Source organism: Tauraco erythrolophus, chromosome 1, assembly GCF_009769465.1.
Source record: "Tauraco erythrolophus isolate bTauEry1 chromosome 1, bTauEry1.pri, whole genome shotgun sequence".
Taxonomy (NCBI): domain Eukaryota; kingdom Metazoa; phylum Chordata; class Aves; order Musophagiformes; family Musophagidae; genus Tauraco; species Tauraco erythrolophus.
Genome location: NC_141465.1, coordinates 72,102,154 through 72,129,151, shown reverse-complemented (window position 1 = coordinate 72,129,151; position 26,998 = coordinate 72,102,154). Strand labels below are relative to the sequence as shown.

Here is a 26,998-nt window from a genome sequence, read left to right as displayed (position 1 = left end):
CCTGTTTAATTCATGAGTATTTCCTGAATAATTCTTTTTTCCAGTCTGAATAATTCTTCATTTTCATCTGATTCCATATCTATTTGGAATACTTTGGAGGCAGGCTGGAGGATACATGTATTTTTTCCCAAGATGTCATCAATTAACAAACTGCATTCCTATCTTTCATTTCCTTCCCTTAGGAATAGAGAAATAGTAACAGATTTCCTGTTAAACTATCTCTGTCTACTTTAAAGGAGATAAACGGTTGGTATTGCCTAGGTAATGGCACCAAATATGAACAAAGTCCATCAATCTAAAATAGCCTTATTCTCTTACAAGACCTGTGTGGTCTGGGACAAAACCCCAAAGGACCACGACTCCATTAATCCTGTAGGTCTTAGACTCTGTTAGAAATCTGAAGCTGCACAGACTGATTTTTTTTTTCTCCAATAATATTATTTGTATGAGCTGTATTTATATTTAATTCAACAAGAGCTAAGTGGTATTGCTGATACATCCCTTAAAAGACTCTCAGCAAAGTCCACTGACTTCTGGATATTATTTTACACTAAGAAGAAATCATTTATCTAATTTTCTGAGGAAGGAGGCGGAGAAAGGAAAGAAAAAAACATGATCTTTGTACAACTGGAATCGGGGTGGCTATTATCAAACAGGCTTTTTTTAACACCACCATCACCAAAAGACAAATAACAATAGATTTCTGGACCACAGAGTCTTTAACAAAAAGCATGGAACATGTCTCTGTTGCAAAGGAAACGGAATTGAAATTCTGATACAGTTTTCGTCCTGGTTTTGGCTACTTTGGAATCAACCTCCAAACAAAGGCAAATCTACTGTTCTCTTTTGGGTAGCTCTCCCGAGGTGTCTGGGAGGTTGCAGGGGGCTGCAGACCGAAACCTGCCTCAGAGAGGTGTCAGAATGCCCAGCCAGCCAGATTAGCCAGCGATTAAACTGTTTGGTCAGAATACTAAAATAACATTTTAATGTAAATCTATTTGGTCATGCAAAGAGATTTATTCTTCCCAGCTGGGCCATATTTCAGGGCACAATCTATATTGTCCTTTAATGCGTTTTTCCTCAGACAGTTATTGCCCTTTAATTGTAACAGAATGACAAAGTGAAAACATAAAAAGCTTTGTGATTTTTTTCAAACCCAGCTAATGCTAAAGTTTCAGAATGACTGTTTCGATTTTAAAAGCCACAGTACTATTAAAGCAGTTATCCAAAATGTAGTGCACTACTAGCCACTACAAAAACCTTTAAATCAGTCACGGATCAAATACATATATATATATATGTTTTTTAATTTAAGCCAGAGGCCAATCATGCAAGTGGGTCACTTGAAAAAAGTTGACAGAAAACATTTAAGGAAAGCTGCATATTCCATTTTGCCAAGGTCAAAGCCAATGAGCATCATTAGCTCAGCAAGCTTGGCTAATGAGGTCGCAAGCAGAGCAAGAGTTTTAGAGGAACCTCTTCTAGGACCATCCTGTAGCCCCTCCCCAAGCCTCAAGCCATTCTTTTACAAATTTCGAACAGGTGAAGACTTCATTGCAGGTGACTTACTTTTTTAAAGCCGAGGATGCCAGCCCATGAGCTTCATTTTACTTATGCAAAAGAAGAGATGAAGTGAGCAGAGAGTACGTGCTTGCTTGGCCAAACCATCTCAGGAGCGTGACGGTGGCTTGAAGGCAAGCGGCACTGCTCCCTCCCCTCCGGCACAGCTTCCTGCAGGCTTCCCTGGGGCTCTCTCTCAGTGCAAACCCGGGGCACGGCAGCGCTCTCTGTGCCCTCTGACTACAGGCCAAGTTTGTTGGGAAGGGTTCAGGACAACTCCCGTTCACCGAAAGTAAACGTCTTTGGCGTACTAGACATGCTTGTACTACACTAACGCGTCTCCCTCCCATACGAGAAACGCTGCACCTGTGAGAGGTACCCACGTGGTTACACCGCGACCCAAGTACGTGCAGATCAGTCCCCTGGCACTGAGAAGATACTCACTGCTCGTTCAGAGCAATCCACAACAGCAGAAAATTGCACTTCACTCCCTCACCACACAAAGACATAAAAAGACTTTTTAATGCAAACATCAGAGTTGCAAATCTGCGCATCCTTCTTCTGCTTAACTTTGCCTTCGCACAGATATTTATGTTGTTGGGCATGATGTATCTTCCTTCATGCATCCGATTAAGTATTTCCTTAGAGACTTATGATATGTTAGCTAAACGGTCGCATATTTTAGGATAATCTAACATTAATACTTCTGAGATCTCAAGTACATTTGACCTTCTGCAGTTCTGCTGAAAAGAAATCAGGTAACTGTAGGAAAATGAATCTATTAATTTCCCAGGAACCAAAAATTGATGATAGCAAAGAAGAGAAAAGCAAGGACACACTGTTACATCGCTTATTCACTTTCACAATACCATTAGGTATCAGCTTTCCAAGTACTGCTGTTCACAGAATTAACTCTTTAGATCCTGATGCTCATATTGAAAAATATCTTGCCAAGAAATTGATTAGATTATTTTTTGATTAAAGTACCATCAAATGTGAAAATAGGTATCAGAAACTCACCTACATTTTTACTTTTTTTTAAAAATTGGGAAATGTAGAATGAGAAAAGTTGCATCTTATATACACTTAGACCTAGGGAAGCGCTGAGTAGAAAACCTTCTGCTATACCTATTATTAGCTCCTTCTGCTATACCTATTATGAATACATCTGGATGATATAAAAATTATGGCTTGAAGAATTCCTGCACAATCACATTTCCCTAAAGGTAAATAGGGTTCAGGAAGCTGCTTCATGCTGTATCGTAACTCCTCATCCGAAAACGACTAACCCCCTAATCTGAATAGAGGTTTTACTGTTTAATACAGCTCCACAAACCACATATTATTCCCTTAAAAAAAACAAGCCGTGTTTTCAAATAAGAGCAAGATGATAAAGGTACATGATGGTGCACAAAACATTTGAAGGGCTGACACAGGTTAGCCGCCCCCGCTACTAAAACCTTGCCGCGCAAACCCGGTACAGCAGCCCGTCGGCACAAACAGCGTGGGATGAGGCTGCAGATGCAGCTGCCGCGGGCACCGCAAAGATGCCGGCCTCCCTCAGCTCCTGTGTCGGGTGCGTTCGGTGCCCATCCGTCCAGAGAATACGAGATCCTAAAATACTTCAAAATCAAAAGCTGGCACAGAAAATGCATCGTTGCCTTCACTTCATAGCATTCCTACTCTCCCAAGGAACCTCAACAAATCAAGATAAAACAAGGGAGGGAGGAAGGGAGGAAGGGAGGGAGGGAGGGAGGGAGGAAGGAGGGAAGGGGGGAAGGAAGGGGGGAAGAAAGGGGGGAAGAAAGGGGGGAAGGAAGGAAGGAAGGAAGGAAGGAAGGAAGGAAGGAAGGAAGGAAGGAAGGAAGGAAGGAAGGAAGGAAGGAAGGAAGGAAGGAAGGAAGGGAGGGAGGGAGGGAGGGAGGGAGGGAGGGAGGGAGGGAGGGAGGGAGGAAGGAAGGAAGGAAGGAAGGAAGGAAGGAAGGAAGGAAGGAAGGAAGGAAGGAAGGAAGGAAGGAAGGAAGGAAGGAAGGAAGGAAGGAAGGAAGGAAGGAAGGAAGGAAGGAAGGAAGGAAGGAAGGAAGGAAGGAAGGAAGGAAGGAAGGAAGGAAGGAAGGAAGGAAGGAAGGAAGGAAGGAAGGAAGGAAGGAAGGAAGGAAGGAAGGAAGGAAGGAAGGCGTCAGAGTCGGTGGGAACCAGCGCATTCCCCTTTTGGGCACAGGTGCACCTGCTAAATTACAGGTCTGGGAATAGGGACGTAGGCAAACTATTTACAGCCTGATTTGCGTACATGATTAAGACGTATTATATTACTTCTAAAAACACCAGTAACCGTCCTGACTACCAGAACGTGCACCTGACGAGGCTGTGTCGGGTCATGAGCTTCTGAACACAGACTGTTAAAAAGCAGCCAGCATCTCTGTACAATGGCGTCCTGGCTGAGCCCTGGCCTCATTTTCTACCCCTCTTAGCGTTTCTGAGACCAACGTCACCGAGTTCACTGTTTTCTCCTCGAATGACAGAAAAGCGAGTTTTAGCTTCAGGATGTCTGGATTTCCAGGGTTTAATTTTTTTGCCCAATCTATTACAACGTATGGGTAACCCTGCTGCAGCTCGGTTAGTACACTAGCAATATAGTGACAAATTAGCCATTTCTTTATGCCAGAACGAGCAGGGAAAGTAATATCCTAAGGCATCCCAGTATTACTGCAAGGCCAGTGCAATTTTTGAGGCATCAGGCTGAAGGCTGAGCAAGTTCTTTCAACCAAGCTATACTGTAATATTCCAGGAAATGCAATGTCTATTATGTCTTATTGCTATAATTAAATAATTATACAAAACTAATGAAAACGAGACATATTTAGTAATTCTCTGGGTAAATCCATGACAGATACGACAGAACTGACAGGGTATCAGAAAGCTCCATTTGTGCCCACAGTTTTCCAGTAATAATTGTAACAGTGCCATTTGTTCCACTACAGCTGGTCTGCTGTGGATGTTTTTAAAAGCAGTACTAAATACTGAACATATTTCATCATTAAAGCCAACTATTTGAACGTGGTCATTTTTATGCTACACGTTTTCACTGGAGTTACAGACAACTATCTCTCAATGTCTAACCTTGCAGCTTTTACCCTGGTAAATCTCACTGGATTTCAGTGGGAAGACTGTCAGAGTTAAATGCTGTGTAAGTGGGATCAGGTTTTTATATACCCCCTGACTAAAGAAAGAAAGCACCTATATTAAGTGATCTTTTTGTCAAACCTTAAAAACCAATAAATGCTGTTTTGTATCTCCCACAACTGTTATTTAATAATTTATATATTTAATGTTTAATACAGTGAATTCTTACTCAGTTTCTATGATACACAACCTGTTTTATACATAATGACACAGCGTGTACCATTATGGATGTAACTGGGAAGTGAGTATTAATTTATATTAAATGCATTTCCATTTCCATTTTAAAAGTACTTGCTCAGAGGACTTGTAAAATTACCAATATTTTTAACTAATAAATTAAGAAATATTTAGAACAGCAGACATTACATGAAAGAGTTATCGGCCCTGCAATTTTCAAGGAGGTGTGAGAAATACGACATACCAGTATCTAACTCCCTTGTAACTGCAGAAAAGCCAATGCATGGAATTCGTCCATCTCCTGCTAACTGGTGATACTTGCTCAAGACTTAAAAGTCCCCATGGGGCTAAATGAGGTCCGCAGGCCATAGTATTACAATGACAAAACCTAAAGTAATGTAAATTGTTGTTGTACTGCTGAGGTTTCAGCTTATGCTAACTCTTGATTCACATCATTAACTTTACACATCATAAGTAATTTGAATCGCTAAACGCAGCAGTTACTTCCAAACTCACTTTCAGTCATAAATCCCTGGCCAGACTAAAACTCACACAAAGTTTATATTGTTGGACACGGGCCTATGTCACGCACATTCTTTTTACAGTCCAGGATCATGAAAAAGGAGGAAACGCAAGATTTAGGTTTTGTCCAAGAACCCTTCTAGCTACTGTATGGACACAGTAGGTATGTATTGCAGCTAGGCATGCTCAACTAGAGCCCACTGCGTAACGCTTGTGGGGAAATTACACTGTCAAGGTTGGCATCAAGGTGGCCAAAAGGTCGCTGCAAGAACCCCTGGCCCACTTGGAGCCATGGCCAGCCATCTCACATAGGATGCTTCAGCTCAGAATGGCTGGGCCACCCTACTTCTACTCCTACTCCTGGTGTAAGGGCACGGGAGGGCAAGACCAAGAGCATGGCACAGCACCAGAGCTGCGAGCAGGAAACAGATCCCCGTTTAGCTGCACAAAACTTTTCAGTGTGAATACAGGACATGATATTGTGCACAACGGAGAAGCCCTTTACAGGTATAGAAGTACAAACCAATTTGGTTTACACAAACCAAAGGAAAAAGAGACAGAGGCCCCATGGAAGTCAGGAATAATGTCAAAAATATGGTGGCAAGAAAATATTTTCAGAGAAAAAAATATAAACCCATTCACATTCTTCTTAGTTTGCTTACAATGTGCAAGACAACATACAAAACAACAAACAGTTATATTTAAAAGAATGAACAATTGAGATTTTGAACTTACATATGACGTAATAATCTTTGTTCTTCTGAAATTCCAGGCCCCAGAGATTAGGACTGAACTCTTGAAACTTGATGGTAAACTTAACATCTTGATCTGGCTTGGCACAGTTGAGTAGAGGTGTATTGTCCTTTTTAATAGCACAGCTATCTGCTTGGTCTTTATCAACCATGTAGACCTTATAATATTCATATTGGCCAACAGTTTTAGAGTCCACCTTTGGGCATATAATATCCAGTTTGTCTCCTATCTGTGGATATAGTACCAATCCTTGTCCAGGAAGGAATCTAAAACAGAAAAAAAAAAAAAAAAAAAAAAAAAGGCAAAGAAAAAAAGAGAGAATGGGAAAACGTGAGACATTTGATAAAATCTCACCCAGAAAAGTAGCAACTGCATTGGACAGAAAGGACCAAACACACAGTTTCCAAAACCAAAATGGCAGAGTGAGCAAACCAGACATTAACAATTTGGTCCTGACTCAATTTAATATCAACAAGATGTTTATTTAGATCTTGGAAATTACAGATGGATTGAGTTTTATAGTCCTTATCACAGTTTTGGGAACTCTAGTTGGTTTTACATCTCTGGCAGGCACTGCTGTTTCTTCCACATTTGGCCATTTACAGCAGCTAGTGCTACATCTGATGGGCTACAATCCTGTTTTTCCGCTTTGGTAACATTTCTACTATTCTTGCACATATTTTGCTAATTTCGGACATGGGAGAATGACAAAAATAATCTTTCACGTACCCTGAGCAGCCATGTGGGAAAGGAAACATCTTAGACTTTAAGAGTTAACAGCATATTAGGATGCTGATTGATGTTACTGGTATAACACAAAGGAACACCAGTCACTCATTAGCATCACGCTTACAGACCTAGGGGTGGACAGAGATCTACCTGACCCAAGGACCACACACGCCTCTGATAAAACATTCTTCCAAAACAGTGCAACCACTACACTACAATGATTTCTTTTCTTCATAAACTCCACCATTACCACCATTATTGTAGCTCTTTTTTTCTTTCTTGTGCTACGAGTGAAACATGGGTGTGCTTTCGCCTTAGTATAGATGAGGACTTCTTACACTGGCAGCAAGCTTTAATGTTCGGGTTTAGACTCAATATTGTATCTTTCCTATTTGTATTCATTAACAGGCAAACTTCACCACTTCCTCATGAATGAAAAATATAAATAATTACTTATAGCATTGATTCACCCACAAAATTAGGAGCCTTGTTCTCACAAGGACGAAAGCCACAGCAGGTTTGTTTCTTTTTTTTTTTTTTTTTCCTTAAGAGACATTTGTTCCAGTTAAGGCCAAGAAGTGCGTGTTTTAGAATCACAGCCAACACCACCACGTCCTCGAATGCACAGACCTAAAAGCCTGACTTTCTTTCCTCTTTCTCCTGCCTGCCAGCCTTTTCCAAAGATCTTCCTTAATGGAGAACTGGCCTGAAAAAAAACAAAGTGAAACAATTGCCGCCTAATGAACACCCTTCTCCAAGCGCTAGCATTTAAACAGCACATGTAGTAAATCTAGCTTATTCACAGGCAGCCTTCCTGGAAACTTTAAATTAGAGTACGAAGGCCCAAGCAGAACAAAGCCGTCGGCGCCGGTGACCTCCAGCCTCTGTCTTGGCCGGGGGAGCCCACCAGCATGCAGCAGCACTGGCAGAGGACGCACTAAATTAGAGAACAGGACGATGTGACACCCCAAATTTCGAGTCCACCGTTTACAGCCGCTCGCTCCCACACAATGCGAGCTTATGATCTGCACTAATTGAGCGGGATTATTTCCACTCAAAAAGCTGGTGTGAGAATGATATTTGTTGTGAAGCAGCGCATAGCAGGACAAAGACGTGTAATTACAGATTTAGGGGAAAAGAACAATGCAATGTTATGGCAAGAAAAGCGACTGTTGATGCATAAATCACTGCGCTCTTTTGTGTGGTGCGGCGTAATTTCCAGACTGCAGGAACCAGGCTTGGCCACGGCTGTGCGCATGGAGATGCGCTGGGGAAGTGGCGAAGCTGCGCCTCCTCCTCCAGCTCCTGGACACACCAGGGGAACGAGGTGACTACCACCTCCTGAAAGCCGAAACGGTGAAAACAAATGGAAAAGTGGAAGCGCGTCCTCCTGGGAGTCGCCGGCCTGGTGAGGGACAACCGAGGGATGGGCTGGCTCTGCGCAGTGCCGAGGAAACCGGGGGAGGAAGACCTCGGCCAGCGAATGTTCCCAAGGAAGCAGCACGGAGCCTGGCTCAGGCTGTCCTCAGAGATCGGCTCCCGCCAGGCAAAGGCAAAGGGAGTGAGTTCCTGAGCCAGCCTCCATCACCCGTGACTGACTGTACTGCCTTGTCTCACCACAGCCCCATTTTACTTTGCTTCTGTGCAGCAACGCTGCATCAGAAGGTTAAAATTACTCCTATTCCCCCATTTGCACGCCGGGACTAAGGCTGGTCACTGCATGATCCCACTGCTGCAAATATTTCTTCTTGCCAGTAATTCTTCTTCACGTAACAGGAATGTGCAATATGAAATGCCTGCCATTTCATCGGATCTTTGTTTTTAAATTAATCAGTTTAGACTCCCATGCATTATAAATACGAAAGTCATAAGGTTAGAAGCATGCACCTGTCTGTCATTATCAATAATATGACCTAAAAGCTGCCCTGACAAACAAAAAACACTGATTCCAGTTTTAGATTTTTTGTCTATATATGTGTGTGTGTGTGTAATGAAGCAGCAGCAGCATACGTGCTCCATGCAAACCACTACGGAATGCAAACAGGATGGGCTCAGAGACAGCATGCCAGGCAATCAGGAACAGCTACTGGAGAGAAAGCACGCTCCTGTGCCTTGGTTAAGTAGCCAGGAATTGCCCTATAAAAGGTAGAGGACAGAAACACCCCCAGCAGACAGCTAAAACACGTTTTACAAGAGCTTTAAACCAACGCATTCATTAGACTTTATGGCAGGGAAATATTCTCGCTATGGCTCTGAAGTCAGTACAGTTTTGAGAACTAAACTCGGTAAATCTCCTTCCACTTGAGTTTCTGAACTTGTAGGATCTGACGCTGATGGGATTAGGAAAGAAAAAAGGCTGAAAATGAAAGGATTAATCCGAGAACTTGATTGTATTGAAATTTTTGTCACATTTAGCAGTTTTGATCGTGACCTTTGTGAGAAAGATATTTTTTCCAATTTACTTTCCTTATTTTCTTACAACAATAAAGCACAATATGGATGGAGAGAACAAAAAAGTTTCACCTCATGCATTTCAGCTCAACCACAAAACTTATAGTGGCTGATTAGTAGTAAGCATGACTATTATCTCTGCATTTGTGGCATACTTTTGCTACTGTATTTTCACAAAGACTTTAAATAAATCACTTGCTGGGTACTAAGCATTTTCTGAAGCTATGTATTAAATGTCAGGAGGATTAAGACTACCGTTTTACAATCCTATTTTTGAAAACCTTGTATCTGAAAAAAAAAAGGACAATGTACATTCAGCCTTGGCAGTGGTTAACAAAAACTTCAGGATTAATCCTGAATCTTTATTTCTGCAAGTGCTGATGTAGCCTTAAGCATTCTGGGGTAGCATAAACACTTCTGAAATGTTTGCAGGATGGCATCTGAAAAAATAAAAGTTAATGAACTGGCTTTAAAAGTCGGATCAGAATGTGCCTTCAACTAACAGAAAACCTTCCCCTCTGCCCCCCCAAAAAAAAGAAATATAATAAAGATGGAGCAAGAGGTTTCCCGAATCCTGTGACTGATCCCAAGGAGGCTGCATTACTCCAACAATTGCTTGGGACACTGACACACTCTTTGAACAGCTGGGATTGCGACAGCACTGGAACTACTCCTTTCTATAAAAAGCAATCTTCCAAACTTTCTGCTTTTCAGCTCTGAATGTTCTTTACTGGGAAATCTACATACCAATATAGGCCCCTGTACCCCAACAGAAACTCAGAAGAAAAGCTTAGCAAGTTTCATGACTCATTTCTCTCAGCAGTCAGATATAGCAAGACTAGAGCATTCAAAGAATCTTGCCCACAATTAATAATCCTAGTGCTTACTGTGAGAAAGCACAGAAAAGTATAGGAAGTACAGTAAAGCTGTATGATGAAATTAATGTGCTTTCTGTCTGGCACTTCTGGATACCGAGGGCCTTTTCACTGTCAGCCCAAAACTGGTGTACTGTGGGTGACATTTGACATCTGTGCAAAGCCCATGGATGTGAATCCCTCCCACGCGTCCAACTAGTCATGCAGCTTATCAAATAACAGCAACGTGCAGAGTTCTCAAACCTTTTTAAAAATAAGTACTATATGAGACCAAAAATTCACATGACACATGAACAGAAAATAGGAACAGAGTAGTTCGTTCCTCGCTCCCACCAATGTTACAGCAATTTTCTGTAGCACGCTTATTTTAAGGCCCAGCAGTTCCTGGCACTAATGTACCCTTACTGGTCAAAGTCCTAGAGGAGTTAACTTTGATTTTGAAATTTTACAGAATTATATTATGCACAATTTCCAACTAATTTCTTAAGAATCTACTTCTTGTTTAGAGAAACAGCACATTCAATCACATTAAATTAGAAAGCAGTTTTCCTTAATGATAACCAGTCAAACCTGCCCAATTTCATAATAGTAAATTCTCAAAAAAAAAATTAGAACTTTACCTATCAGCACTCTTTTTCACTGAGAATATTCTACTATTCCTTACTATATAGACATTTCTGAAACTGTAACATTACCAACAGATAAAATTCTTAGAGAAATAAATTCTTAAGGAGACTTTGTTAATGAGTATTGACTGATGTAACGTATGTGTTGTCATGCTTTTCCCAACTTGCAAAACTGTATGTATACATACACATACTATAAATACATATATACACACTTAGCCTTAACTGTATCCTTATAAACTGTATCCTTATATGTAATTATAAAATACATGCAATTTTACTAAGCATGTTAGTACTTGTTGCGAGTCTTGTATATTTAACTGGGGAAACACTGCCAAATTTCTGTGCTTTAATGCCTTACCTGAACTAATTGGTGTAGGCAGTTGGCTTTAAATTAATGTAACAAAAATAACCCTAAAAATGTGAACAATCAAGACGCTTCTTAAAATGCAGCCCGAAACCTTCTGCTGGGGAATCCTACCCACTTAACTTTATGAAGTTTAACTACCAGCCTGACTATAAAGTTATTCATTGAAAAGTTTTATTAAGGAAATGTCATGAATACTAATAACACAGTATGTTAGTCCGTTACTTGCATAAGTGCAAACTGAAACAGAATACAGAACAGCATTCCATGTAGAAGTCCCTACTGTTTAAAAAGAAAGGTTATTAAACAGTATGTGTATTAATCATCTGGCTTTTGAGAAAATAACAACATTCATTATCTTGAATATCATTTTGTCCACAGGAGAAATATTTAAGCAAGGCAAAAGTCCAACCAGCTTGATACAAAGCAAATAAGGAGTTCCAAGAAAATGTCCTAGTGATTTCAGCGAAGCAGCAGTGGGATAATCATTGCCTGCTGAATAAGATGAAAACCAGTTTACTGATTCTCAAAGACTTTGAACTGAACAAAATTCAAAACATAGATGTCCTGGTTTCGAGGCTGAGATTGAGTTAGTTTTTCTTTTTAGCAGCGCAGCTAGAAGAGCTCTGTGTTTTGGATTTAGTATGGGATTTGTTATGAGAAAAACGTTGATAGCGCACTGATGTTTACAGTTGGCACTGAGGTCTCAAAGACTTTTCAGCTGCCGTGTTCTTGCCAGTGTGAAGGAGCACAACAGGCTGGGGGGGAGCATGGCCGGGACAGAGGGTCCACAACTCCCATTGTGATTTGAACTTAGATCTAGGACTGAGGGCCAAATCGGCCAACAGAGTATTCCATATCATGCAACGTCATGGACAGTATATAGATGAGGATGGACCGGGAAGTTGGGGAATTCTCTTCTGTGGGACTCCCTTGGTCTCTCAGAGTTCTCTCTCTCTCACTCTCTTTTCAGGCCTCTCATTCGTCCAGGATTGCGGTGTCGGGACTTATTTGTTTCGGGATCACTTTCTGGGATGGGACAGGTGTTGGTTAGTGGGTGGTAAGCAATTACACTGTGCATCACTTGCTTGTATATATTATTATCATTACATATATTAATATGTTATTATTATTTTATCATTACTTTTAATTTTACATTATCATTATTATTAAATTGTTCTTATCTCAACCCACGAGTCTCCTTCCCTTTTCCCCTTTAATTCTCTTCCCTATTCCCCGGGAGTGGAGGAGGGTGAGTGAGCGGCTGCATGGGGTTTGCGGAGTTAAACCGTGACAACAGACCAGAGCTCTCTGCAAGAGTCCTTTGCTCCACACAGAGCTTTTGCATTAGTTTCTGTCATATTCAACATCATATGCAAAGATATGCCATGTGGATATAAGGTATATGCCCAGCTGTAAACCTGAAATGCTTTTTTTTCAGAAGCAGTGATTTTATAGGACTGATCTCACTCCAGTCTAAATGGATTAAGTGAACCTGAACACAATGAGAAGAGGATCAGTAACTGCTGTGGAACAGACAGAAAAACAAGCTTCATCAAAAAAGATTAATGTGGAGACTCTGTCTCAAAACGGGTATGGAATTTGGTTAAAAAGAAAGGCATACTCTTATGTGAAGCCACTGCAAGAAAAATTACCATAGTTTGACACAGCAAGACGACAGACTGGCTTTACACACAGACTAGCAAATGAAACTTTGGAAACAAAAGAAGTACAGCAGTTCATATTATTAAAATTCTTTTAAGTGAGTTTTGGAAGCTACTTTTCTTTGCCAGTGCAGTATTATTCAATTATTTTAATGCTATAACAAAGTTGTACAGAACATGCTAAGTAGGCATGTTTTTGAATTTAAATAAAATTTAAGAAGTTTAATCTGCTGACCTTTATTTATATGTAACATTTTTCCATGCAGTTAATGAAACTATTCATGCAAGCAATGGCTACTTGCATTAATAGGACTTGCAAGCTAGAAACTAAACAAATTCAAACAAATAAACAAACAAATATATTCATGCTCATCCCTTAAGATCTTTAACGGTAAGTACCACATTATACAAAGCCAGATTATAAAATAACATAACACAACTTTCTAAAGCTTGAGCTCTTGTACTTCTCACTTCCATCAGAGAAGAAACTCTTTCTGGGGCTCAGGCTCTCCTGCAATAAAACCTGCAGCAAGTCCGTAAATGCTCTGAAACAGTCCCCTGAAACTGCAGCTCATCTCCATCCCGGCATTTAGGATACCTCCTTATTCTCCCCCTTCCTCACCTCCAGAGAAACCCATCTTCTTTCAGACTACGTGGGGGAAACGCAGTGCACTGAAAAAGGGAATGGTCAAGGGCTTATTTTGTTTTCACCACCACCCCGGACACAAAATGGTAGTGTTGCCACCATTTTGTGTGTCTCAAGTAGTGATGTAAACAGACACTGTTCTTGGTGCCATTTCCTGTGCCTATTCTTATGGAAACTGGTTGCAAAACTTCCATTAACTTCAGTAGGACAAGACAGTGCAGTATATTTACCACTGAAATCTTAATAACCCACACAAGAATGATTCTGCAGCATTACTATGCCTTCTCAAACTTTTAAGTGGGCAGGGAACGAAGAACATATATGAAAATTTACCTGTTTCATTTATCAATTGATCTTACCACCTTTTGAAAAATACTCGAGGAAGGTATTTAAAACACAACAAAGGATTTCTAATAGGCATAAAATAAGGATGAGCTGAGAGTGCATACACTTCTCTCCAAAGAAAACATTTTTTTTGCATGGACCTGCAGGATTTGACAGTCAAATTGTGCTATTGCATCACAGTCCTAAAGATACAGATACTGTACAGAGAGAGACCCACAGACACCGTCCTTCTTCAAACACATCAGAAAATGCCCTGAACCGGTCTCCTAGAAAGATGTGTCATGAGTTTCCTTCACCAAATAACTCAGTGACCATTGCTGTTGCAGAGATACACTCGCTTCTTCGCTCCATCCAGTTTAGGACGGTCACAAGTCCAAAGGTGTCCTACACTTGGAGAGAGAACAAAACCTGCAGCTAAGGCACGGTATTTGGCAAGAACCATACCCCTGTCACCCTTCACGTACATGGAAGCCACCTGCAACCCAGCACCAAACATATCTTATCGGAGACTCTCTCACTAAGAGAAAACCTGGTTCCTTAAAAGCTGTGATGCAGGAGCTTACAGATATGACCTCGTTCCATGGAAAAAGTAAATAGGCCAAAGGAGGTGCTGCAGACTCTCCTTCGGGGCTACCCCAATCCTGGGCTCTGACAGAGGCAGCTGACTCTGCAATTCCTGTCCAGTGGATCGTGGCATCTCAGAGTGACCACAAACTCGGGGGCGCCAAGACCCCCATCTCACAGCCCTCCCTGCCCAGCAGAGGCAGGTCCCTGTCTCCAGCCCCCTGGCACCCAGCTGCCAGAAGGGTCCTGCGGTACGACAGGCGCATCTGTTTCAAGTGGACGCCATCTCCGCCTGCCAGAGATGGTTTAGTTTTTGCTGGAAAGCTGCCCTTTCCCTCGCTGCTTGGCTCTCACTCGCAGAGCAAAGCAAAAAAACCTTCAGACCAACTTGCGCTTTACCCCTCCGTCCCCAACGTAAATCCAGGGTGCGAAATGGATGCACGGTTTTCCTCTCATAAAAGGAAAGCATGTTTTCTTCTGCCTTAAAAAAAACCTTCCGAGAGCAAACACCTATCTGTTTGTTTTTTTCCTCTACAATGGGAAACAAGATCTGAGCTTTTGCACAAGAACGTGCAGCCTGGCTCAGAAACATTTACTACACGGATAAGGCTTGAAATGTTGAAAAGACGTATGATTCGATTTTTTACCAAGGTTGACAAAGGAATTTTTTTTTAAATATATAGATTTTATATTCAGTTTTCATACATGACCTCCACATAAAGCACTATTAATAGCAATTAACTTTTTGTATTATTGTACAAAAAGCAATTACTGCTCTGCTAAAAGTACTTAAAGCACTAGAGAATTCTGATCCATTTACAAAATCAATTCTGGTTACCACAAAAAAAAACCACTAATGTGCTTCAGGACAGCCTCCTAACTAAGGAAAAAAAAAAAAAAAAGGAGGGAGGATGGATATGACCAATGTTCTATTTTAAAGTGTATTATATTAACATTTCATCAGCATTTACAGAAATATGAACCCTCACAACAGTGCTAGACTTACTCAGCTACAGCAAACAGGGGATCACTCAACTCCTTGCTCGCTCGCTCACTCCCATGCACGAGCATGGAAACACACAGAGGCACATTCTACTTTTATGGCATTTCAGCAGAAACACGCTTTCTACACAGCATTTAAAAACTGCAAGTGGCTGCAGTGGAGAGTAGCAGCCATCTGTATAAATGGCTTATTCTGAGGAATTCTGAAAAGAGAAAACACTCAGTAGGTGCATTGTAATTAGTTGCTCTTTCTGGTTACCTCTTGACAAACGATGCATGCGGATCTGGATGAGAGCCCAACTCTTGACCCATGCCACCACTACACGCTTTAGCACTTCAGGCAGAAACCCCTCGCCTCTGCAGTCTTTTCCTTTTGTTTTTCCAGAAACACAGTGCACAATACAAGAACCAGACGTGATTAGCAAAGTTGGAATTCTTTCAGAAACGCTTCGTGTAGCCATATCCTAAATATATCTGAGGAAAGCTTCCTGCCTTCGATTCCTCCCAAACACGTGGCTTGTTTCGGGACCGGGTAAAAGGACGGGACATGGAAAGGCACACAGTGAACGTTCCCACAAGGCCGAAGGATGCGCTTCGGCGACATTCGTGAGCCCTTCCAAGGGGAAGACACTCACGCGATGATTATTTTAAACGAGGGAGATGACGAGCCTATTGAGAAACGCCACTTTTGCCACGGAAAGTACCCTTAAAAAAAAAAAAAAAAAACACCACATTTTTTGGACAGCACTTTACTGCCCCCTTTTGCACTTTACCATTAGGACAGGTTTCAACGCGAGCGCCCGTCTGAGGAAGGCGGCGAAGGTGCGGGGCGAGCGCACGGGGCACCCGGCTGCAGGCAAGCGGGCCGCCCAGCAGCGCTGCGGGGCCACCTTCCGCTTGCCAACGCTGCAAACCAGTGAAACATCCAGCTTGCTTTGTCCCTAAATCTTCCATGGAAGAGGTCAGTAATGGCTGGTTTAAATCGCCATTTTCCATTTCAATCTGCAGGTAGATGGGCGAGTGGGAAGGAAGGGGATATTGCTCATTAGCTCTGGTCTCTCTAGCACAGTCTCCTAAAGCGAAGATCATCTGCAACTTGAATTTGGTTTTATTCATCAGGCAGAAAAGAATGACAAAGGGCTTTCCAGTCTGAGGCCATTCATGTGTTAGCAATCCCTTCTCTGAAAGGTTGGGTGTAGCCTTCAGGAGAAAACTTCCCGAACTGGCAGGCGAGAGTATTTTCATGAAAGGTGAAGACAAGAAGCCCAGACATTCAAATGCCCTGCAAGCCTACAGGCATAAACCCGTTCTGCAACTCTGCACTGCAATTACAGCCAGCGCAGAACCCATATATGTCTGTGTGTGTCCACATATCTTCTACAAAAGGTAATAAATCCATAGTCTAGTGGCTAGTTATTTACAAAATACTTATTCATTATGACAGAGCCAGAGGGGTACCAGTCCCACCCCAACCCTCAGCTTCCATTTGAGAAAGTCATGTGCTGCTGTGTACACTTATATTTAAACTTAATCCATTTTCCTCTGTCATCCTACAATTACAATACAAGTCACAATAATATTAAATTTCACTGCCTACAGCATTGCACAATTGAACTATTACTGTAATGAAAACTGACTCCCTTTGATACTAACACTGGTGCTTTCTCTCATTTGCTAGCCATGAAACACAGGAAGAGACCAATGTTGTTTTAATTAAAGAATTGTTGTTCAAAATATGCTACTGGGAATATTAAAGTAGTTCTTTGCTCTCACAGCAAAGATAATCAGGTATTTATATGGTTTGGATTTTTTGGGGAAAAAAAAAAAAAAGAAAATAAAAGCAATCTGTGCCACAAATTCAGCGTAACACAAAACCACTGCTCTACTCGACTGGTGCTTGCAGAGGCAGGGTGTGCCAAACCCAAGAAGGATGGCGCTTTGTTGAAAAGATGCAGAGCAGTAGTTAGCGTGGAACGGAAAGTCAAACCAAACCATGTGTGCTTCTTACACAAGTCCCTAAAGTCTTTGCTTTCAGAAAGCTAACAGAGAGCAGCTGGCGTTTGCCAAAGAACTACTTTTCAAAAAGGGCACTATAAATCACAAGAAACAATAAAAACAGATTGTTCTATTGCTGTGCTATTCTGTGCTCTTCTCCACCGTTCCTATTACAGAAACAAATCTTGTCAGCCACAATACCAGGATACCAACCAAAGTTTGCAGTCTTCCTTAACTACAATTTGTTCACCACCTGTACAGTCTTGTTCCAAGACATGCTCCAAGCAAAGTCTATAAAAGAAGGCGGAGACTGTCTTGTTATTGATGAGACATTAATAATCGGTGATTATATCTCAAATTCAAAGAAAAAATTCCAGCTGCTTTGCAGTTGTTAGAAAATATATTACTGCATACCATTTGCCTGCATAAGTAAACATTGGAGGCAAAACAAGTTGTTAACTCACAACTTTCAGGAAAAGTTATGTCAAATCAGTAACAGCGCTGTATGATAAACCAAACCTATTTTGGCAAATCATTGTTATGCTAAGATTTTCAGGATCCTGTTACAACTCCTCTCTCACTCCTATACCACATCTTTTTTCCCTTTACATTAAAAAGACACTTTTCAGGTGGGAGAAAATGACCTTGAGCAAAAAATCCAAATGAGAGATCTACAATCAGTTTGCACTTGCATCTCACATTAAACCCAAGGTCAGCCACTCGCAAGTGTGGAATTCTATGTTCTTACATTAAATACACGCTTTTCCAAAGTTTGACTGATTTTCAGAAGCAGAATAAAACCGGGAGGCCACTGCCACCCTCCAAGGCAGTAGTAATAGCTGTCCTACTAAGAACCAGCTTTTGGCCCGCTGCAGGTCTGAGCCTCTCAAATTAAGCTAAACTGACAACTGGGGTAGTTTAAAAATTCCTGTAAAGGTCCAGAAGGGCATTCATCACTAGATCAGACACCCTTGCCCTGGGTGGAAGAGTCCATCAGAGGCGTTCAGCAGACAGCTGGTGACAGCAGGAGCTCCAGCCACTCCATTTTAACCCGCTGACTGCTGGCAAGCTACACAAAAACTAAGACTCGTTCCAAGTGCAGACAGAACCGTTGCTTCTGACATCATTTTCTGATGTTAAAAAAAAAAAAAAAAGTAACGAAGCTTCAGAGAGATCTGTGTTTGTCCAACTCCAAAAACCTTTTCACTCTGGCCTTGGTTCAATACAGCTCATGCTTAAATTCATCCCGCTTCAGCAAAATATTCAGCATTCAGCACACGCTCAACACGAGCTTTTCTGAATAAGGATGGTTTCCTGAGTCAGGCCCTAAGAGCACAGTGCAGTCGCTCGCCTTGCTGTCACACTGCTACTGATCCACAGAAAGGAAAAGACTATAATAAGCAATATATTATGAAGATATGGCTTTTTTTTTGTTCAAGAAGTGCCTGACAACTGGCTGATAGAAGGAACAACGACTACCACTAAAAATCATCTCTTTTAAAATATTTGTCATGCAGAATAGTAATCTTGCCTCCCAACATGACCTCCTCTGTTCAGCTAACCTATATAGCTTGGAAATACCTAGGAAAGAGATCAAAAACCCTAAAGGTCAACTGTCATGCAGTGATTAAGCTAGACTGCTTCTGAACTAAACTGGAATTAATTAAACATGGAGAAAGCAACTGAAGTGTGGACAGTGAATGCTATGGGACCGCAAACCCTCAGAAGGAGTGAAGATGTTCTCAACTCCAAGTTTACACTCTTATCCGGTCAGGTATAGAAACCAGCTGCCGCTCAGGCACTAGGTAAGCAGATGGCAAGCACCAGCAAAAAATGAAAATGTGAAACGATGCACCACTTGAAGAGCCAGAAGCGCAGTTATGTGTGCTTTCACCAGTGCTCACTGCATAGGTTCCTTAAACAAACTGCTTTAAACTTGCAGAACATCAAAAGCCAGATGGGCCTTCCTCAATGATCCACAGGCAGGGAGCCAGGATTCCCGTTTGCTGCAGAAATAGGTCTGGACTTGAGTCTTCTCAGCTCTGACAGGCTGGAATCTGGCAGAACTCCCAATCCAAAATAAAATAGCATTCAATTGCGACTGGGCTTTAACTAATAATCATAATAATAAATTTTAAATTCGTCTTATTAGCTTTAACATACACTGCCCTTTGCAGCGCATTGTTCACCTTTCCCACTGCTGTTCTTTGGTTTGGGTACCTGAGTAAATGCACAGTTCAAACAAAAGCTAACAAAACAGTGAGAAGTAATTTGCAGCATCACAGATTTTTCAGCCTAACGTATCATTCTACCATCTAACTTATCCTCCTGTGTAAGAGAAGCCATGCTATTTCTCATTTTCTGTTGACACGTGTAAAACTCGATTATGCTTTAAAATGTACACAGCTCTGAATCCTACTTAATAAAGTTTTGTAAATCCGATTTCAGCCATTAACCGCGAGACATTTTAAACGAACTATAGGTAGAAAACCCATCTCATAGTTATGTATATGGCATACACCAGGAATGATTCACCTAGCAACATAATCCTCTACCAGCCTTTATCTTTTTTGGCTTGGAACCTACATTTAAAACCAGAAGAAAGCATAGACTATTACATCAAAGTTTAAATCAGCTGCATTATAATTATCATGCTGATACCGCAATAAACACTGGGTGTTGGCTGGTCAGGATTGCCAAAAAAGATAGAGGTCCTGCCCTTATTTGCTGTCTTTGACAATGTATATAATCACATCAAAGGAAAGTTTTCTGCATCACAGTTAACAGAAAAAAAAAAAATCTGGATGTTCTCTTTCCTCGAGTAAAATGACAGACTTTGTTCATTGTAAGAAAATGAAAATTTTGCCTATAATGAAAAAACAATTATAATGTAAAGCCCTTGCAGGCTAATGTAATACTCATGGAAATCACTGGAGGTATTTTCATGGTGTTGAACAGGAGCTAGATAGAAGCCCTGAACACGTTTACCTACTAGAAAAATACTAAGTGACATTTTCAAATATGGAATTTAAAATTACCTATTGCAATTCTGCATTTAAGTCTGCTCGAAGACTTTTGAGGATCAGGCTAAGATTGAACATGAATTTACAGACACAAAACCCAAAACAAAACAAAACAAAACAAGAACTTCGAAATGACACTGAAGACACTTCAAGTTTAGGGAATTTCTCCGTGTATGCTTTACAGTTTCAGTTTTGCAGACCCATCTGTCCCTGGGGCGGAGGAGCGACGGCAAAGCTGTGTGTTGTGCTGCCATTTTGTTTCCATACTTGGCTTTCAGGAACACACGGAGCGCAAGGCGCTTGTTTTCCTCAAAGCCTCTCCACTGTTTTGTGTTTGGTTGTTTGGGGTTTTTTTCCCCCAATTAGGGCACAGAAGTGCAAATTGCAAACCCTCTGTGTTTTAAGTACACCTTGGAGTCGCTGTATGCCACTGAAAACCACTCCAAGGAGAGGGGGAGCTGCCGCAGGTTCCGCCCGGGGCGAGGCAGACCTGGCGGGCCGGGCCCAGGATGGGCTCCCTGAAGAAGCTCCCCGCTCCTTCCCGTCCCATGCCAAACCTGCCGAGCCTTATCTGGTACGTTTCTGAAATGTGACGTGACAGGCAGGTTCGAAAGCTAAACGCCGGATAATGGTGGGCAAACAAAGGACATGGGTTTTCGCATTATTTCTTTAATTACTTTAACCCTTGTTCGAAGAGAAAGCGCAAGGCCAGGGTAATTCAGCTTCTCTCTTTGTCATTTGCCTGCCATAAATATGCACCAGCCTGCATTTGAAAAGCTGAAGGAGGCCGCAAGCTTGCTGGACATTTATCATGCTCTGTTCGCTGTTAACAAGCAAATACTTTAGTTGAATGGCCCATTAGCAATCATTGTCAAATGCAGAATGCAAGGTGCTCGGATGTGACCGGCCTGTAAATTAGATGAGGGTGCCCCTGCGCTTTGGAGAATTTCAGCAGATGAATTGGATCTTTTGATATAGATTTCTGAAGGTTAAGCTGCGAGAGAGGAAACGTATCTGGGCACTTCAGGCCCCGTCTATTCTGCCAATCCCTTCAGCTCCCTGTGCATGGACTTGTTTATTTTTCATTTGTTAAATCACAGGAGCATCAGCAGCTTGACAGTTTTGGTTCTGGAGTTGCCTTTTCAGTCAGAATTGTGAAGCTTTCCAGCTTGCTATGGGGTGGGATAAGAATGATAAATTCACGCATGTAATTAACATCTTTATTAAAAAAAAGAAACAGAAAATAGAGGAAAAAAAAAAAACACACCCAACTTAAAAAGTGGCCAAGCCACTGCCAAACAAACAGCATGAATTCCATTTTGCCGAGCTCATCCCAGGCTCATTCCCACTAAAGAAAGACACAACTGTTATTGTAGGCTTCAGTGTTTTTTCCCCCTTATGTCTAGACTCTGCCTAACAAATGCAGAGTGCTTTCCTTCCCCCCTTAGTAGACAAATGAGCAGGCAATGAAGTAAATATTTCTCGTTTGAATCGTACCCCTGATGTGCAATGTAACGCTGACTTTAAGTTGTGGGTGTTTACGGTTGCCAGTTGGGTAGAAAAACAAGTTTTAACTATTTAGAAGGCTCTTTAAGAGAAAAGGCAAGAAGCAAAAAAATCCGAGTAGCTGTACTAGGAGAGGTATTTTACTACCTTTACAGCTGCAAATCGCTTAAAAATAAATGACAAAACAACGGCTAAATTGTCTGCCGGCTGAACTCAAGGGGCCGACAGTAAACTCATCCCAATGATTTTTTAAGTGGGGGGGGGGGGGGGACACACACGGACAGAACAGGCAGATGCTTATCTCATTCATCTCTAGATTTCAGCCAGCCTTTCGGAAACAAATACCACCTTGAGACTAAGCCAGATCAATTTGGTTATCTGCAGCTTTATTGGCAAATAGGAACGGATGCTGGTTTGTTTGGGTTGGTTTTTTTTTTTTTATATTTTTGGCAAGATGGAAAACACAAGAGATGCTAAAGTACCACCTGGCCAAGGCACAGACAATGCAGCTTGTTTATCTTCGCTGCTCCCATGGAGTGCAAGATGGAGACCGCAGCCTGAAACACAGCTGAAATCAAAAAGGTCTCTGTTTTCCTTCCAGATAACCCCAGTCCTACCTATCCCCTCTGCTCTCTGTTCCTTGCCAGCATGCTCCTGCCTGAAGCCCAAATAGATTAAGGCAACAAACCCCAAGTGCAGCTAATTCTTCAGAAGGGCTGCTGCTAGGGCAGGAGTTAAAAAGGAAAACCTTCCATACCTAACAATTGCAGCCACCTCAACTTCTAATCGGTCCCCGTCTGGGCAGAAAGCAGTAAATGAAATCTATCTTTACCATATTATACACCACCAATGAGCAAGAACTGAGCAGCTTTTCTTTACGGCTTCGACCATCCCAAGCCACAAGTAGGCCTTTCATACTTCCTAATCCCGGCCCCCAAGTTTTGTGCGGTTCTCACATAATACCTCACAGCCCGGAGCAAGGCCCTTAGTTTCTAACACCCCTTTCAGAGACGTGTCATTTCTAACATCAAGCTAATCTATATGTTGCCATGGCATCCCCCTTTATCTGCCTTTACATCTTATGAACTGCATGGATTTACCACATTATTTTTATCTGAAAGACAGAAAATGGTGGTTTTATTGCCATACAATCAGATTACTGCTGCTAGTTTCTCTATGCCTTTTTACCATACTTCAATCAAAAGGGATCAGTTTCTTTATACTCTGCCCTTGATTTACATTACATCTGTAAAGACCTAGTCTGGGTTGTAATCCCCTTATTAACTATGACCAGGGTTGATTTGCCTAAAAATAAAAGCAAATTGTGTCAGACCTTTTCACTTTGTTTTTGATTCGGAACTACAAAATGGATTACTAAAGAAATCTTCAGAGTTCACACGGCTGGTATAGTACTGAATTTAAAATGAGAATTAAACAAGTTAAACATGGGAGCTGTGTCAACGGTTTACATTTTCCATCATGGGAGAAAGGCTGAACTGCGTTTGTCTTTGTGTTCTCTGGCTTTAAAGAGACAATGAAGCCACAGGAGTTTTTCCAAGCTCTTCTAACACTGTCCACTTGCCATCCTCCCTTCCTCTGCTTTTCATGCAACTTGCCCCCAAACTCTCCTCTCCCTTGCCGCTCCCTTCCCACCCTCCCCCCAAAAAACCACTCCCCTCACTCAAGATAACAGTGTTCTGGTTGAAAGTTTATATTCTGTGGCACTGCATATTTCAATCAAAATATTTCAAGCAGTTTAACATTCCTGTTTAAGTTTCCACAACGCCTCACAAAGAATGAGCTCATAAGCAAATCCATGTAGATGTATGATAAATGACCAGAAAAACAGGTTTCTTTATGTCAGCAGCCAAGGCAGGCAGACATTAGGCACACATGAATAACATTTTAATCACTATTTTTTTCTCAGAAGAACACTTTCTTCTCATTTGCAACAAGCAGTTTCAAGTACTGCAGGTTGCACGACACAGTAAGACCAGATCCTAAAAAAAAAAAACCAAACCACCAAACCAAAAAACAAGCAACCACCAAACCCCAAAAAGCAACCCAGGCTCTGGCTGCTGCACAGGGCTGCTAGACCTGTCTCTGCCAGTGTGTCACAGCGGCCACCTCTGGTCCTCCGCTGACTTCCCATTACAGGGAATCTTGGCTGAATTTGAGAGGATCCTGAGTGTCACACCTAAAGCAATGTGATCTCCTTAGAATAAAACAGGGAAAGGGGGGAAAAAAAAAAAAAGGAAAAAAGGGAGGGAGGCATTCCTGTGTGTGGGAAGAGGGAGAACTTCAGTGATTTTAGCTTGACTTTTAGTCACTGCCTTTCTAAAGGCAATTACTTCATTAAACCAAGTGAAATAACGTAGCACAGCTTACAGATACATGCTTTAAGATAATTACTATAAATAATATAGCAATTATACTCCCCGTATAAAAGGCTGGGGAAAATAACCAGCTCAAGAATCCGGCTTTCAGTTTGTTCCGAATTCATTTTGGTAATTCACTTGTGCTTCGGAAACCTGGCTACCAACACCAGAGACATCAAATGGTCTGGAAGCCACCACTCGCTCCTCTAAGAGCGTGCCAAGCGTCAACAGCTATGTTTTGGGTACAATTTAGGAGCATGTGTTTAAATCATTTTAACCTTCCACTCCTGTTTCTCCAGCTTGGGAGCTGTAATTGCTGAGGTTAGAAAGTGCGGTCCCATGACACAGGCCTCCCAAATAAATTCTTGTCTAGCCGAGAGGCTCCCGAACATGTTGTGAGGTATCGTTTTAGCGAGCTCTTTGTGCTGGGGCTGGCTCGCCCGTCCTGCGAAACAACGGCTGTCCATTACCTAGTTTATCATCCTGACAAAACGTGAGGAATGTGGATGTGAAAGCACTAACAATTCCACCCCTGGTGCTTTCTCCTTTTTTTCCCCTCTCTATATTAAAACCGACAAGATTAACCCAAACGCAAACTGCAGAGCATAGTTCAAGGGGCTATTCAGTCGGTAGTGAATGTGCATTTGTTTACCTACAAAAAATAAGAATTTCAGATACAATGAGAAGCCGGCTAGCCGATATGCTACTGAATAGACCATTTAACAGGGTCATCAATTGTAGTTTATTTTATCGGTTTCTGACGTGTTAGCATTCACTCAGAGGTGGGCTGTGAAATCTCCCATACATAACTGGTTATCAGAGGAAGAGAAAACAACAGCTATAATACAATCTTAGCTTAACCGGTGTCAAACGCACCGCTAGTGAGGACAACGTTCCTCACATCACCAGGCAGAACTGCTGTGCTCACCGGCAGACGCTCAGACGTCAGAAAAGCTTTTCTGAACCAAGTTTCTCTGCCATTTGACTACAAGGCACCCACCACCACCTGCTCTCCTATGAGGCAAAGGCGGTGCTGAGCCCTCGTGAGGTGAAACTGAGGTAATCCCTGCTATCTATAGACACCGTTTATCTTGGCAGAAACACCACAGGCAGAGAGTCCCCCACTAAAAAGCGTCAACGGGAGTTCAGCCTACAGTGTGATTTTTGTCTGTCTCTCCAAGATCGTGAGAGCTAAGGTTCTTCAGATGAGAAGTCTGTGAGTCTGCCAAAACCATCTGCAACAATGATGTTTAACCTCCCAAGCAATAAAGTCACAGGTATAATTATTTTATGTATGCCGCTCAAAACACACCTCTTGTGATTTGGTCGAGGCAATGAAAGCAGATCTCTAAAAAGTGAGGGGGGGGGAACAGGGGAAGGAGATGTGTTCAAATAGCTACCGCGTGTTCTCCATCCCAGCCACCTGCTAGAAATTACAACCTCTAAACTTCAGTGCAAAGCCAATTCAGTTTATACATTCACCTTAACCTAAAATTTATTATTTCATACTTCGTATTAACCTGACTAACAACTTCTCCCAGCATTTAATTGCCTACCTGTTCAGCAGATTTATGTGTTGAGGCTTTCAATAGAGTTAAATGCACAGCTTCCCTGAATAAATTAACCGGCATCAAAGATAGTTATTATTTCAAGCCTAGAAAGGAGCTTTATTATTATACTACTCCAAGATCCATTCAGGCAGCTTCTCGAGCTAACATTTAGCTCGAATCCCGTGTAAGGACAGCCCTCGTCTGAGGAGAAATTATTCAGCATCCTTCAGGCAAACAATTGTGACAAGAATTAGCAAGAAATCTTGCTCAGAGAAGTGGAGCTGTGTCACCGGCAGCAATATTGGTAATGCATTTGTAAGCTTCCTCAAACTACGGGCCTCCAAGTGGCCTATAAATCACTAGCCCCAGCAATTGAAAAGACTAATTTTAATAGTGTACTTCTTCACTGCGGTGATTAAGCCTCAATGAATCACTCAAGAAAACTCAATTACATCAACAGCAGAACCTATTTTTAAGCGTGCGTTTAAGTTGAAAAAGTAATTAGATACTATCGTTAGATCTACCATTAACAACATCCAACCTTTTTTTTTTTCTTTTGTAACCAAACAGTTTAGAATTAGCCAAATGGAAACACAACTCGCATTCGATAAAGGAAGCGTATCCCCAGGCACTGTGAGATGGGTTGAATTCAGCCGCTCGCGTGCTTTCATTTCACTGATGGCTAATAGAAGCTACCGAGGTAAGTTTGACAAAAAAAAAAAAAAAAAAAAAAAGCAGCGAAATCAGGTTGGAGCTGGAAGAGAGGAGGCCGGAGCAGCGGGCTCTTCTGCATTGGAAGAGTGACCTCTGTAGGCATAAACCCATCCAGGGCTGGGAGGCGAAAGCCATTCCCTCCCTCCCTCCCTTCGAGGCTGAGCCGAGCCCGCCTCCCGCCGCCGGCTCTCCCAGGCAATGCAGCCCCGGCCCGTAGCCTTTGACTTGGGAGAATTCAAAGAGCGCTATAAAGGCCGCATCATAACCGGCCGGGCCGCTTTATTCTCAAATATTAACGTCGTACTTTTCTTAAGGCAAAGAAAAAGCTTTTAGCTATGTAGCGTCATAAAAGCGCAGAGCCAGAGACT

At 41.9% G+C, this 26,998-nt stretch overlaps 1 protein-coding gene across 3 annotated transcripts in view; it reads right to left on the bottom strand.

The window, feature by feature from the left end:
- The window catches only part of EFNB2 (ephrin B2), a 42,304-nt gene that overhangs the window by 13,671 nt on the left and 1,635 nt on the right, over positions 1–26,998 (bottom strand). For all 3 annotated transcript variants that reach the window (XM_086610901.1, XM_086610914.1, XM_086610908.1), the window contains exon 2: positions 6,178–6,461. In XM_086610901.1, the coding sequence (XP_086467027.1) occupies positions 6,178–6,461 (284 nt within the window). The remainder of the gene's footprint in view (positions 1–6,177; positions 6,462–26,998) is intronic.